Source organism: Nomascus leucogenys, chromosome 20, assembly GCF_006542625.1.
Source record: "Nomascus leucogenys isolate Asia chromosome 20, Asia_NLE_v1, whole genome shotgun sequence".
NCBI lineage: Eukaryota > Metazoa > Chordata > Mammalia > Primates > Hylobatidae > Nomascus > Nomascus leucogenys.
In genome coordinates, this window is record NC_044400.1 from 38,013,650 (window position 1) to 38,029,079 (window position 15,430).

The window sequence follows — 15,430 nt, forward strand, 5'->3', positions numbered from 1 at the left end:
CCTGACCTCGTGATCCGCCCGCCTCAGCCTCCCAAAGTGCTGGCATTACAAGCGTGAGCCACCGCGCCTGGCTACTACCCCCATTTTGCAGATGAGAAAACTGAGAGTAACTTTCCAATGATAGAGTTAGCAAGTGGTATATCCACATTCCAAACCAGGCAATGTAGTTTGAGTTCTAATTTAGTTCTAGTTCCTTGCTCTTAATGACCACTCTGGTTGACTATAGGGAATGGGGAAGGCAGAATAAAAGATAAACCCTGGGTTTGGAGGCTGGCTATCTAAAAATCAGAGGAAAATCTTAGGATGTTATTACCTGTGTTTCCATTAAAAGAGAAATTTTTACAGAAAAGCATTTTTTTGGTTTTTTTTAAAGTAAAGAAAGTGCATAAAGTGGAAACCACTAAACCACTAAACATATTTGGTTCATCCTAATTAGATCTAATGTTGAGAGTCAGAGGGAGGACAGTATTGATAAGGCTGATTAATATCTTATTGTTGATCAGTGCCAATTTTGATTTACATTGTGTTTATTCATCTACCACTTAAAGTTGAACTTACTCTGTTAAAATTTGTCTCAGGAGAAATTAATGAGATAAAAACTTTGCTTTTTCTTTTCTGAACGATTTCTTTTGTGACAGGTGAAGAAGGTCATTGTCTATTTAGGTAGAGATAAAACAATGCAGTTGCTAGAAGAGCTGGTGAGTGAGCTTCAGCTGACCGATCCTGTCAGTTCAGGGGTCACTCACATGGATAATCCCCCATATTACCGCATCACTTCCAGCTATAAAATCCCTTCTGTCACCTCAGGTGAGAAATTTGTTAAAACTGATTGCTGTGTGAGATGATAGACATCTTCATCTGCTTCACTATGGTAACCATTTTAGGGTCTCTGTGTCCCATAACATGTTATGAATCTCAGATATATACAATAAAATTTATTAAAAAGACAAATCTTCCTCAGTATTGAAAGAGAAGCTTAACATAATTGTTAAACAAGAGTTTATTGTGTCTTTAAATGTTATTGTTGAGAAAATGAAAGCAAATGTGAGTTGTGTATGGTAATTAATTTGATAAGACTTTGTAAATCCTCATGAGAAAGCAATTTGACAATGTAAGTATTATTAATATTTACACATTCATTCAGAGATGGAATATAAATTTATATATTCCCTACATAACACATACTTTTTTTTCAAGATAAATAATATTTTAATGCAATGATTTTAAAACATTAGAATGGAAAAAATCCATGATGAACAAGATATCGAAATGTTTTTTTATTTTTTTTATTTTTTATTATTATTACACTTTAGGTTTTTTTTTTTTTTTTTTTTTGAGACAGAGTCTTGCTTTGTCACCAGGCTACAGTGCAGTGGCATGATCTCGGCTCACTGCACCCTCCACCTCCCGGGTTCAAGCGATTCTCCTGCCTCAGCCTCTCGAGTAGCTGGGATTATAGGTGTGCGCCACTATGCCCAGCTAATTTTTGTATTTTTAGTAGAGATGGGGTTTCACCATGTTGGCCAGGATGATCTCAGTCTCTTGACCTCATGATCCACCCCCTTTGGCCTCCCAAAGTACTTGGACTACAGGCATGAGCCACCGCGCCTGACCAACACATGCATTTTTTAATGAGTATAATTATCATGTTAAATTTAGAAAATGCTCATATGTTGAAATTATTTGTGTAATTTCACATTATAATTATTTGGGTATATATTATACATTGTATCCAATCAAGTGAGTATATATATATGCTTATATGTATGTGCATATATTAAAATTATTATAATATTTTGAGTATGAAGAAACTATGTTCCTAATAGAAGAACATCCAATGAAATTCAAAATAGTAAAAAGGCTACTGTAGATGAAATTTCTGTTAAACTCTCTGTTACTCAGTTTAAGTGTTTTCAGCAGGCTAATAACAACATTATCTGTAAAACTAGAAATATTTTAAATTATCTCTTTATAATTTATTTTTTACCATCCATTTGCATCACTTAGTCCTTTTGTTGTATTTTCTAGGAGATGTTTAATAATGCTTCTATTAATTTTTCATATTGGCTAGAATGTTTTTAATTCCAAAGTTTCATTTAATTATAATTTTTTAAAGTAGCATCCTATTCAATGTTTCATGGTTGGACTGTTGTTTCGTATCTGATACAGTTATAAAGTTTTCTCCCAGCAGAAGTCCTCATTTTCTCTACATTGCTGTTTTGTGTTGATAAAACTTTTCTCAAAAGCCGACCAATTCTAGATCTGTCTTTTCATAAAGAGTAGAATATTTAAAAAATGTAAGTTCTGTAAGTATATATGGAACTTGTTGACTGTGTCCTTTGTTGTACCATGATTTCAGTGATGCCAACGTCTGTAGGTCTTTTCTCCTAGATTTATCAGATTCCCTAGAGAAAACTCTTGCTAGTCATTTGCCTGCAGAGGGTGTGTCTGTGAACATACACACACACACACACACACACCCCTTTGGATTGTTTATACACACACATATACACAGTCTTCAAACTTTCTGGAAGCCCAGTGGGGTAAGAAGGATGTGGGGGGGAGGGTGCAGTCTCAAATTTTAGCATGTACATTTTCATTTAATGCCCCTGTTCTTTGTAAGGTGCCTCCTCTTTCAGGAGTACATGGCATGCCCTAGTTCAGGAATCTTCTGATTTACTCTCATCAGAAAAGACTTCTAGAAGTGGGTAAAGACAGCCACCCAGCTGCAAGAGGCAAGAAAGTAGATTTGGGGAAAGTAGATTTTGGAAGTTCAGCAACATAAACATGGAAGCTTCTTGGTTTTCACCCACCGCCACCTTTGGATTCAGCCTTCTTAACAATTACTGATTGTCCATTTGTATTCTAGCATCCAAAAATTTGTTTGTCTTATCTCCTTTCCCTTTTGGTCATTATGAGTACATTCCTTTTTTAAAATGACTTTGCTCTCATTTTAGTTAAGTTTTGATATCTGTAATTTGAGATCTTTTGTTCTTATTGGGTTGTAGCAGGTTTGTAGATTCATGAGCACTGCTTTGTCTTTGATTACAGGAACTACTTCCAGTAGCAACACAATGGTAGCTCCCACAGATGGCAATCCTGATAATAAGCCCATTAAAGAGAATATTGAAGAGAGGTAAGTACTTCTCTGTTCTTTATTAGCCTTTCAGTTTGACAGATACTTGTTGTCATAAGAATAAATGATATTTTCTTCATTGAAATGTGGATGTTGCTGTGTTAAAATTCGAGTGAAAAAAATATATTTCCATGCTGGAAACTTTCCACATTGAGAGTTTCAACATTAAAGATGCTAGCCTGCTAGATTTTTTAATATGCTCTAATGTATGAATAGGTGGTATATGGTAAGTCACTTTTTGTATTGCTTAAAGTTTTAGACCTATGTAAATGGTATTTACTCCACCTGTTTTATATGCCAGAATATTATTTTAGGTAGAAATAATTGATTAAAAGTTTAAGCTTTTGGATTATAAGGTGGAAATTAATATATGTCATAGTAAACTTTTGTTAATATTTTGTGTACTGTGTCCTTTTTTTTTTATTGAGACAGAGTCTCGCCCTGTTGCCAGACTAGAGTGCAGTGGTGCAATCTCAGCTCAACCTCTGCCTCCGAGGTTCAAGCAATTCTCCTGCCTCAGCCTCCGGAGTAGCTGGGACCACAGGCACACGTCACCATGCTCGGCTAATTTTTTGTATTTTAGTAGAGACGGGGTTTCACCATGTTGGCCAGGATGGTCTCGATCTCCTGACCTCGTGATCCTCCTGCCTTGGCCTCCCAAAGTGCTGGGATTACAGGCTTGAACCATGGTGTCCGTCCTCCTTTTTTAAACATAGAAAGTGAAACATAAAGTATAAATACCATTGCACCGTGAACTGTGACTAACTTCAGTGATCATTCCCATAGCTATGTGCACCTGGACATTTACAGCGGACTAAACAGTCATTTGAATCGGCAACATCACAGACTAGAATCCCGATACAGTAGCAGCTCTGGAGGATCTTATGAAGAAGAAAAAAGTAATAAATTCCAAATGTTTTTAATATAACTATAAGGGTGAGGTGTATTGTTAATTACATTAATGTTAATAAATATATATTTTCAGTAAATTGTTTTTTAAAAGCGTATTTAACTGCCACTAGTGGTGTTCCAACATAATCTGAAACATCTTGATTTTAAGAAGCAACGTAATTGGGTGAAATTTTTTTTAAAGCACAGGTTTCCTATAGATAAATCACAAGGAACATAAGAACTGGTTCTCAGGAAGCATCGTAGAACAAATACTGGAAACAGGCTGATTTTTTTAGCAGGATTGCTCCTTCTGCATGGATTCACATTTTCCTAAAAAGATTCTCCCTTGACAATTGCAAAGTGAATAATCTACCCAAGTTTCACTATAATGTTAAGGTAGGGTGTCACAGAAGCACAGGCTTTCAGACTGGGAAGGGACACTGAAGATGATCTGGTCCAATCTCCTCATTTTGCACATGATGGAACTGAGGTCCAGAGAGGTTAAGTGACTTACCCACGTCACACAGAATTCACATTTCCTGACATTTTTTATTGCACCCCGCAGCCCCACTGTGGTAGAGCAGAGTTCCTTTCAAGATGGAGCTGTGTTGGCCCTATCTCAGGACCTACCAGAAGGCCCTTTGTTACAAGGCAGCTTCACCAATAATGTGATCTCCTGGCTTGGACATCATTGATGGAATCATGATGAAGTGCTAATATAGTTTTGCTTTGACGTACAGGGTGGAACCTAAATTAATCTCTTTCTCTCTCTCCCTCTCCCTGGTTTGCTTAATTTGATAATATTTGTGCCTAGATTTTCCTAGCAAACATATGTTGAAATAGTGGGAAATTTTTTTTATCACTTTCCAATACTATATAAATAGTTGGGATCTTACTAGAGTTTGCTTATATTGGCAGAAATTAGATGGTGAAGAAAATGAGATCATTTTATCTTGATAGGTGATTCAATGCCACTTTATTCTAATTGGCGACTGAAAGTGATGGAGCATAACCAAGGAGAGCCACTGCCCTTCCCACCAGCTGGAGGCTGCTGGTCACCACTGGTGGATTACGTGCCTGAAACGTCATCACCTGGATTACCTCTTCACAGGTGGACTACAGCGTCATTCCTTTTACATATGCACCAAGTTGCTGCTGAACACTGTCGGCTTTCTTTGTGCTATCTGACAACACAGAATAAAAGCAATCTTCTTTATGGAGATACTGCAACACAGATCAATGTGTTTAGATTCTAAGAAATCTAAAAAACTCAGAATTCTAACTTTATAAAATTAATATTATTAAATCTAATTCTGCTGCTTTTCTGGGTGTCTGGCATAGTTACTTGACCTTTCTGGGACCCAGTTACTACATCTGAAAAATACGGCTTTCCTGTGGTAGGCACTATTATTTTGCATCGAGTTAAATTGAATTCTACTTAGCAAAATCACAATAGAGCAATTACTGCATTCTTTCAAAATGTATTAATGCACCAAACATGTATTGAACACCTACTGTGGCAAGCAGTGTGCTAAGTCTCAAGGTTGAAAGATGAAGAAAATGTGGCTTCTGAGTTCAAGGAGCCCTTAGCCCTTATGTTCTGTTCCATCTCTTTAACTTAATGGTTAACGTTTTCTTCAGCTGTATTTGTTTTTCCTCCTTTTTCCTTGATAAGTTGTATTTTTCCATGAAATGTGATATTAAAGTCTTCGAGTAATTTTGTACCAAATTCTCTAGGTTTACTGAGATCTAGTAAAACGTTAATGAAACTCTTATTTGTCATAGGTGTAACATAGCAGTGATCCTTTTGACTGATCTCATCATTGATCATAGTGTGAAGGTGGAATGGGGAAGCTACCTCCATCTTCTTCTTCATGCAATTTTTATAGGTAACAAATATTTGGTTCTAATTCTTTCATCTTATATTTTTATGATAATTTAAAAGCAGTATGGTTTTATGACAGTTTTTACGTGTTTCTGTTTCCTGTCATTTTTATGTTATTTCCATGACACTTTCACTATGATTCCTCTGGTCTCTTGGGGAGTTATTTCAGGCCCCTCTTCTAACCACAAACAAACATGTCTGTTACCCCCATTCCTATTCCTGTGTTATGGCCTTGCCTGCCCACACACAAACACACATATACTATACCAAGGAAAAATTCTGTGGCTGTGGCAAGAGTCAAATTAACTTACCTCTGGGATTGGAAACTTTCAGAGTGAATGAAAAGTTGAGATAGGTTCTAAGTATTTCCCAAAAGAATTGGGTTGTTGGATAGCCTCATTATTATACCTGAAACTCCATTGTGCCTTCTGTAGCAAACATGTGGGATCTATCATATCTATAATACATTTGATGCTTGTAGGATTGGCTTCCTGAAGCAAGTCCAGATAGCCATCTCCTTATAAGTTTTCCTGATGTGCACACTTATTGTTGGTGTATTACATCATTCCTTCAGTTAATCATGTACTTTCTGTTACGTGCTAAGCACACAAAAAAACCTGCCTTAAAAAAAAAATTCATTTCCATGAATTTTTTTTATGTTATGTAACAGAAATAATTTTTAAGAGATCACTAAATTTTAGACGTGAAACACATTTAACTTATCTTGAGTCTCCCTAGTACTATAAGACAGGAGGCTATTGTAAAAGTATCTAAGAACTCTAGGGCAATAAAAAACCATATAATATGTCACCTTCCATGAAATCTTTCATATAATTTCTCCTTTTCTTCAAAATGTGAGTTTGGTAGTAAGAATACTCATTATTTCTCTTTATTGATAATGTTTCTCTACTATCCTTTTTAGGGTTTGACCACTGCCACCCTGAGGTGTATGAACATTGTAAACGCCTGCTTCTGCACTTATTAATAGTAATGGGACCCAATAGTAACATCCGAACTGTTGCTTCTGTCCTTCTCAGGAACAAGGAGTTTAATGAGCCCAGGGTGCTTACAGTCAAACAAGTTGCACACTTAGATTATAATTTCACAGGTATTTGCTTTAAAAGTACAATTTGAAAGTAGAATTATACTTTATTAATTTGGAATCCTGCATTAGAGAAAGTCAACTGAATAAAAGTTGAAATACTAGAGAACATTTTAAAAATGTAGTTGTATGATTTTAGGTACCATTTAAGTTATATACTAATAAAAGAAGGGATTAAATTTAAAATATTTGAGTCTGCATTACCTCGAGCGATCTTTATCACACAATATTTAACTTAGGAATATGTAAGTTGAAGACATAATGAAACAGTGCTTAATTTATTGAGGACGAATTACAAAAAAGATGTGGAGCTTGTATTAGATTCCTGTTATTTGCAGGATCTGAAAACTGATAAAGTAAAGCATTTTAAACTTTGTTATTCGCATAATTATATTTACTGCATTAAAAACATATATTTTGAAGTAGTGAAGTCCAAATTAATGAGACTTAATATGGTTTATTTCACTGTCGATGTTTTTTTTTTTTACTTTTAAGGTATATTTTCTTATATCCTATAACTAACATTTCTTTCATTCATCAGTACCATCAGGCTAATAACAGGTGATCTAGAAACTTTTTTTTCAAAATTGAAATAAAATTACCTTTTTTTTTTCTAATCATACAGTGTTAGATACAGGGTTCATCAGTTTTAAAGTTAGTTAAAACCCTGTTATTTATTTAAAATCCTATAGTTAAACAATTATTAGGAAACTTATTAGCCTTTTAAAACTATGATTAAAAGAAAAATGGAATGAAGTTTACTGCCTTTTTATATTAAGGCACCAGTATTCAAAATTCCATAGCTTGTTTGTTTTTAAGGCTTCTCTTACCAATTTGTAAATATGGGCATTAGTAATAACCTTTAACAGTTTCTTTAAAAAATGATTGACGCACTATGTGTATTTCAGATAGATGAGTCTTTCTGCAATGAAAATGGATCAAAAATTATAGAAAATTTTCCATAAAAAGTTGAAAATCAGTTCATATTATAGAAATGTGACTGACAAGCAATGTTGACAAAATGTGCCAAAATATTAGGAAACTGCCACTTGCAAATTTCTTCAGCAGATGGCGGCAGAGGACTGCACAGTACATCCAAATTGCTAAGTTTTCAAGCTGTGAAACAATGTTTGCCCCAAAACTTCCTTGTTGTAATTTGGTGTTTATGAGGATCGGCAGGAGCCCTGATTCACATCACCTTGCACTGACAGATTTCCTCATGTGTCCCATAGAGTCTGTAAGGAGCAATAGTTTAATTCTGTAGGTTTTTTGGGAGATTCTTTCATGATTTAGGTATTCATGACAATCTTTCTCTTTCAGCAGGCATTAACGATTTTATACCTGATTACCAGCCCTCCCCTATGACTGACTCAGGGCTTAGCTCAAGTTCTACCTCTTCTAGTATCAGCTTAGGAAATAACAGTGCTGCCATTTCACATCTGCACACCACTATCCTCAATGAGGTTGACATCTCAGTGGAGCAGGATGGAAAAGTCAAAACCCTCATGGAATTCATTACCTCAAGGTAACATTGGCAGCTCTTAGTATCCCAACAGTGTATGTGTTAAGTCATTCTTTCATTGATCAGGTATTATGAGCCATATTTTTGTTTTCTGAAATACCATTGATGTGAAATACACAGGTTTGTATTGCACAGTATTTTGAAAATTAGGACGCAATCAAAGACTCTTCTTTTGTACCAATGCAGTTATACCTCAGGACTTTAATCATATCTGGCTATTTAATGCCCAAAGAGAACGAGTATTATCTGAATATATATTTCACTTTTATTAGCTACATTATCATTCAGTCATCAAATATTTATTTATGGTCTACTCTTTGCAAGACAAAATAAGCAGAGTGGGAATATAGGTGGGGAGAAAGGGCATGGCATTCCATTGCAAGAACAAAATCACAGGAGCACAAGAAAACCATGTGTTTGGAAACGGTGAGGAATCCACGCTGACTGTAATGCAGAGAAAAGAGAGTTGTTCTAGACAATTACAGAAAGCTTGGGAGAGTTCAAACTGGCGGGCCATGAAGCCCAGGCCATAAGGTTGTAGATTATATTGAAAATCATTAAGCTGGGAGGAGGGTGGGAGGCATCATTTAATAAATATGTGGAGAAAATCAGCCCCATAACAGCATGTAGGATGCAGTAGAGGTGGAAGGAACCAGAAGCAGTGCGTAGCGCGTTCTCAGGGCACTTTGGGCCTGTGTTAATAAAGAGCTTAACCGAGGTGGTGGCCAAGAACACAAAGACGTTTTAAAGAATCAAGAGGACATTATTCTGTCCTAAACTGTCCCTGTAGTTTTAGCCAGTAAATTATTCTCATTGCATTTCACCAGCAAATTATTTTCTTTGCATTACAATCTACATACAAATTATATTTTGACCTGGAACACATAAGGAGTAACCAATATGCTTCTCACTTGGCAAAATTTCGCATCTTTTTCTACTACCTCTGAGAGAATTTGACTGGTCTGATGCTAGACACTGAAATGAGATCTTTCTCTCCTTGCTGTAGATCATTACATATTCATGTGCCTAAGTAGTAGTAGACTGTGACCTATTTATTCAACTACCATCCTTTCTAATTGTAAAGGTGTAATTTAGGCAAGTGTGAGTACAACTGTTAATCACAAGTGAAAATGCAAGGAAATTACATCTGTTCTCTGTTTTCAGAAAAAGAGGGCCCCTTTGGAACCATGAGGATGTTTCTGCCAAGAATCCTAGCATAAAGAGTGCTGAACAGTTAACTACCTTTTTGAAACATGTGGTTTCTGTTTTTAAGCAGTCAAGCTCAGGTATCTTTTAAGAAATATTTTAGTTTTAGTGACATTCTAATGTGATATCAATTTCTGATAATGCTTAGCAAAAAATTAATAGTTGATACTGTGATACCTCTAAAAGTTTTAGACAAGTTTTCTTTTTTAATTTATTAATGATAACATCTGTTTTCACTGAAGAAAAATTAAGTTACTACTTAAAAATAAGAGTGCTATCTATGAAATGCTGGGCTCCTTAGTTTTGTGTTTGATGGCATCATAAAATTACAATACAATTGCATATTATGAAAAAATTACATTAAACGGACATATATAGAAATGGGAAACTTAAAAATAATTGTGCTGGTATAGTCTTCAGTAATCTAAAATTCAACACATTCTGAAAATCATAGTCAGCTGGGCGCGGTGGCTCACACCTGTAATCCCAGCACTTTGGGAGGCCGAGGCGGGTGGATCATAAGGTCAGGAGTTCAAGACCAGCCTGGCCAAGATGGTGAAACCCCGTCTCTACTAAAAATAAAAAAAAGAAAATCATAGTCAAATTGTATATGTCTAGAGCAGTGGTTCTCAACTAGGGGACATTTGGCAATGTCTAGAGACAGTGTCACAATTATGGGTTGGGGGCAAGGGGTTACACTGGTATCTGGTGGGTTGAAGCCAGAGACACTGCTAAACATCATACCCTGCTCAAGGCAGCCCTTCCAACAAGGAATTTTCTGGCTTATAAGGTCAGTAGTGCCAAGGTTGAGAAACCCTGGTCTCGAGGATTACTTCCGTAAAGATTAAAGGGTCATCTAAAATGCAAATGGAGTTTAAGCAAAGAAAAAGCATTGACTTATAAAATGTGAGTGCCTATCTGGTTTGCCAGGAAGTGTGCTAGCTGCTAGCTTTAAAATGATTCACTTCTGGGTATAACCCCATTAGTATTCTAAAGAACAAGAACAACCTACTCGTTTGGTTTGCCTTCACAGAAGGAATTCATCTGGAACATCATCTTAGTGAAGTTGCTCTGCAAACAGCACTTTCCTGTTCTTCTCGACACTATGCTGGGAGATCCTTTCAGATTTTCAGGGCCCTAAAGCAGCCTCTCACTGCAACTACACTTTCTGATGTTCTCTCCAGACTTGTAGAAACTGTAGGGGATCCAGGAGAAGATGCACAGGTATTTCCTTATATTCTTTCAGCAGTTATTGAGCAGCTACTAGTTGTCAAGGATTTATTGTCAATATAGATTGCTATAGCTAGAGCAAGATAATGGGCATCTAGAATTATAGTCAGATATTGAGCAGGCAAAGAATTAAGAGACAAAGTTAATTTTGTAATTAATATCTAATAACCTACTAATTAAATCAACTGTTCTAGTGCCTATCAGAAAAAGCTTTACACTCGCCCACTCACACAACACCCCGCCCCCCAAGATCTTAACCTGGGATGATCACAAGGTAAAAAAGAAGGAAGTTAAATTTAAATGTAAAGTGGAGAATTGAATTTTATTTTTTAAGATAAATGAACTGTTGTACTAGAGAACTTCAGTTTGTACAGACGAATGATTTTCTTAACGCTGTTATAAACATCAGGGATACAGTGATCAATGAGACAAAGTTCCTGATATTCTAGAGCTCATATTCTATTGAGGGAAACAAACCTTTAGTCTTCCAATTATACATAACATAATTTATCCTACCGATAATGCTGTGAATATAATAAGATTAAAGGAGAAGGAATTGTTTTACATATGATAATCCATCTGAGAAGGTGATTTTTGAAGAGATACTGAAATGAAGTAGGTTCTGTCTATGATCTGGGGAAGAATATTTCAGGCATAGGAAAATAGGACTAACAAATGCAAAGGCCCTGAGGCAGAAGCAGTACGGCTTTTCTGAGGAACATCAAGAAAATTGGTGTCACTAGAATACACTGCAGGATGTGTAGCAGGAAATTGATGAGGTAGGTAGGCTCAAATCACGTAAGGCCTAGTAAGCCCTGGTAAGAGGCAGGACTTCACTCTGAATTGATGGGAAACTACTCAGACATTTTGAGGGAAGGAAGGTGATGGATGTGATTTCTTTTTTAAAAAACTCGTTCTGACATTGGGGTGAAATCTGTAGGGAGGGCAAGAGTGGAGGCAAGAGAGGTCAGGAGGTTAAGAGTCCAGCTGAAATGTGGTAGCTTAGATTAAGGGAAGTTATGGAGGTAGAGGAAAGTGGCCAGATTTTTGGCCAGGCACAGTGGCTCACACCTATAATCCCAGCACTTTGGGAGGCTGAAATGGGTGAATCACCTGAGATCAAGAGTTCGAGACCACCCTGGCCAACATGGCAAAACCTGTCTCTACTAAAAATACAAAAATTAGCTAGGTGTGCAGGCACATGCCTGTAGTCCCAGCTACTCGGGAGGCTGAGGCAGGAGAATCACTCGAATCCAGGAGGCAGAGGTTGCAGTGAGCCAAGATTGCACCACTGCACTCCAGCCTGGACAATAGAGCAAGACTACGTCTCAAATAACAAACAAACAAAAGTAATATTTTCAAGACTTGCTGGTGGATTCAGTTTAGATGTGAAAGAAACAAGGATGGTTCCTAGATTTCTGACCTGAGCAATTTTGAGTAAATTGTGGCACCATTGCAATCAATTTATACACCATTGATTTGATGAGTTTGTATCAATCAGCAAGATCATGTTGCTCGAGAGTTTAATCATTTTGTAACATAACATGGAGGTTGTTCTATTTTAAAATCCCATTAGGAAGTCCATTGCAGTTTGTTTATTTCAGAGCATAATTAATTAAAATCTGCCTTTTTCCCCCCAGGGATTTGTGATTGAGCTTCTTCTCACATTGGAATCTGCAATTGATACTTTGGCTGAAACCATGAAGCATTATGATCTTCTTTCTGCCCTTTCTCAGTAAGAATTTAAACCAGGCAACCTAATATAGAGAGAACTTGAATAGCTAACTACATATAGCTATAACTTTTAAAATTCTAATATTGTTAGTAAGTACAATACCGCCCAAATTAGATGGATTACCAGTGGGGAGATGGGCCACAGACAGTGAGGACTTGTGAAAAATCCAAGTGCTGATTTTAGCAGTGCTGTTCTTCTTCTAATGTGCTGGTTAGAGATCTTTCTGCTGCGCCACTTCATTCCTGCCACATTCAGGATTCAGCATCCTGTTGCTCCCCCAGCTGTCTGGGAGCCTTAAGGCTCTCCCACCTTTCACGTATTGTTCCTTCTCCCTGCAGCAGCCTCTCTCCCCACTTTTTCTACCTTGCAAGCCCAGAATTGACTAGTCCTTCAAGTCCCATCCCAAATGTCACTTCCTAGCTAAGCATTTCTAACTCCCTCAGGATAGTGCTAATTATTCCATCCTTTGGGTTCTCACAGTGATTTTTTCGTATTTTAATAATAGCAATTAGCAGACTATAAATCTATCCCCTCTTTCAAAAGACTTGTCTAACATTCCTTCCTTTCCTATACAGCTGGCAAAGATAAAAAGCATTCAGTCAATATTTTCTTAATAAAAATTGGATGTGAGGGAGGAGGAGAAATCGAAAATTTTTGAGCTTAGTTCTTTTGAAAAGAGTGTGTCATTGACAGAAATAGGGACATCAGGACCATCAAGTTTGAGGACAAGACAAAGGAAGTCAGCTTTGCACATAATGTATGCCTAAATCTCAGAGCTGAACGTTGTTAGCGATTACTATAGCAGAATTTTCTCAGCAAGTAGAGCCTCCTCTCAACTCAAAGGAAACTGTTAGCCACAGGAGAAAAGGTACTGTTGTGCCTTTTGTTTGAATTTGGAGGGAAAACTGAAATTGGATTCAACAAAGTCAGATATACTGAAAAATGATTTTTCTGGTACCAGTTACTATTTTTCACTGTTTTCAGAAGTAAAATTAATTTAGCAAAAGAAGTGACTGGGTATGCATTCATCTATTCTTTCTTTTTTTTAAGAACCTCATATCATGATCCTATAATGGGAAACAAGTATGCAGCTAACAGAAAAAGCACTGGACAACTCAATCTAAGCACAAGTCCCATTAATAGTAGCAGTTATTTGGGATATGACAGTAATGCAAGAAGTAACTCTTTGAGATTAAGTTTGATTGGTGACCGACGAGGTGACCGGCGGCGGAGTAACACACTGGATATAATGGATGGACGGATAAACCATAGCAGTAGTTTAGCAAGGACTAGAAGCCTTTCCTCTCTAAGAGAGAAAGGAATGTGTGATGTGCAGTCCACTACTGAGCCTACCAACGTGATGGCCACCATTTTTTGGATAGCAGCATCTTTACTAGAATCAGATTATGAATATGAATACCTCCTGGCTCTCAGGCTTCTCAACAAACTGCTTATCCATTTGCCTTTGGATAAATCAGAGAGTCGAGAGAAGATTGAAAATGTACAAAGCAAATTGAAATGGACTAATTTTCCAGGACTTCAGCAGCTCTTCCTTAAGGGCTTTACCTCAGCATCTACACAAGAAATGACCGTGCACCTCCTCAGTAAACTCATTTCTGTCTCCAAACATACATTGGTGGATCCTTCCCAATTGTCAGGTGATGTTAATATAATTGCACCAGCACTTTGCATTTTATGTAGTGAAATGTAAACTAATCATTTGTTTCGAAATCTACTAATTTCTGCTTTTTGCAAATAGTCATAGTTTTTATATGCTAGGTAGCTTAAATTGTTTGGTAAAAGCCAAAAAAGAATTAGAAGATCGAGTATCCCAGGAAATGAAAAGAAAATGGTTTCTGTGAACCCTCTAAAAAAATACCTTTAACTTTTAAAATAATGTGCAATAAAATTGGTTATTGTTTGCTTTTTTTTTTGTTTTGATAGGCTTTCCTCTTAACATCCTTTGCTTATTGCCTCACTTAATCCAGCATTTTGACAGCCCAACTCAGTTTTGCAAAGAAACAGCTAGTCGAATAGCAAAGGTAAGCAAATGTTATGCTGAAAGGTAACACTATAGGAAAATTATTTTGTAGTCTGTGTTAAAGGAGGGGGAAATCTCTTAAAAATCCTTTTATTGTCACTTCCCATATGAATTTTGCATTTAAATTTTTATTTTTATGCACATAAAGGACTTGCATAGTAATGGTGTAAGTTACAACTGCTCAAATGACAGTAAATAAAATTAGTTAGAGTAACACTCCTCTGAGTCTGAGTCTTTTTCTGCTCTTTTTCCCATACTTCTGCCTCTTTGTCTGTCTCTCATTCATTCGTTTATTCACTACCAAATATTTACTGAGCACTGGGTTAGATGCTACAAATACATGATAAGCAAAGTAGACAGTGTACTTTATCATGGGGAATGCAGTGAAGTAAGTGGACAGTAACCAGAGAGTCTGATTTGGTATTTTATTGGGGTGGGGGGAGGGTGGGGGAGAGAATACTCAAGGAGCACACAAAACAGAAGTCTTCCTAGAGGAAGTGATATCTAAGCTGACTTAGATCACTATCGAAGAATGGATAGGAATAACCAAAGTAAGATCCCTGGATGAGAGGCAAAGAGTGGAGTTCAGGGTTTGAAGTTTTCTAAGCAGAAGAAATTACAGATGCAGAGGTTCTGAGGAAGAAGAGGGCATAATATATTTTAGGATTTGGAAAATTCTCTG

General features: G+C 36.7%; 1 protein-coding gene across 2 annotated transcripts in view; it reads left to right on the forward strand.

The window, feature by feature from the left end:
- The window catches only part of FRYL (FRY like transcription coactivator), a 285,938-nt gene that overhangs the window by 228,880 nt on the left and 41,628 nt on the right, over positions 1 to 15,430 (forward strand). For both annotated transcript variants that reach the window (XM_030800907.1, XM_030800906.1), the window contains 12 exons: positions 639 to 807; positions 3,052 to 3,136; positions 3,923 to 4,035; positions 4,988 to 5,138; positions 5,813 to 5,916; positions 6,835 to 7,020; positions 8,335 to 8,539; positions 9,701 to 9,822; positions 10,776 to 10,966; positions 12,613 to 12,707; positions 13,758 to 14,365; positions 14,652 to 14,749. In XM_030800907.1, coding sequence (XP_030656767.1) covers positions 639 to 807; positions 3,052 to 3,136; positions 3,923 to 4,035; positions 4,988 to 5,138; positions 5,813 to 5,916; positions 6,835 to 7,020; positions 8,335 to 8,539; positions 9,701 to 9,822; positions 10,776 to 10,966; positions 12,613 to 12,707; positions 13,758 to 14,365; positions 14,652 to 14,749 — 2,127 coding nt within the window. The remainder of the gene's footprint in view (positions 1 to 638; positions 808 to 3,051; positions 3,137 to 3,922; positions 4,036 to 4,987; positions 5,139 to 5,812; positions 5,917 to 6,834; positions 7,021 to 8,334; positions 8,540 to 9,700; positions 9,823 to 10,775; positions 10,967 to 12,612; positions 12,708 to 13,757; positions 14,366 to 14,651; positions 14,750 to 15,430) is intronic.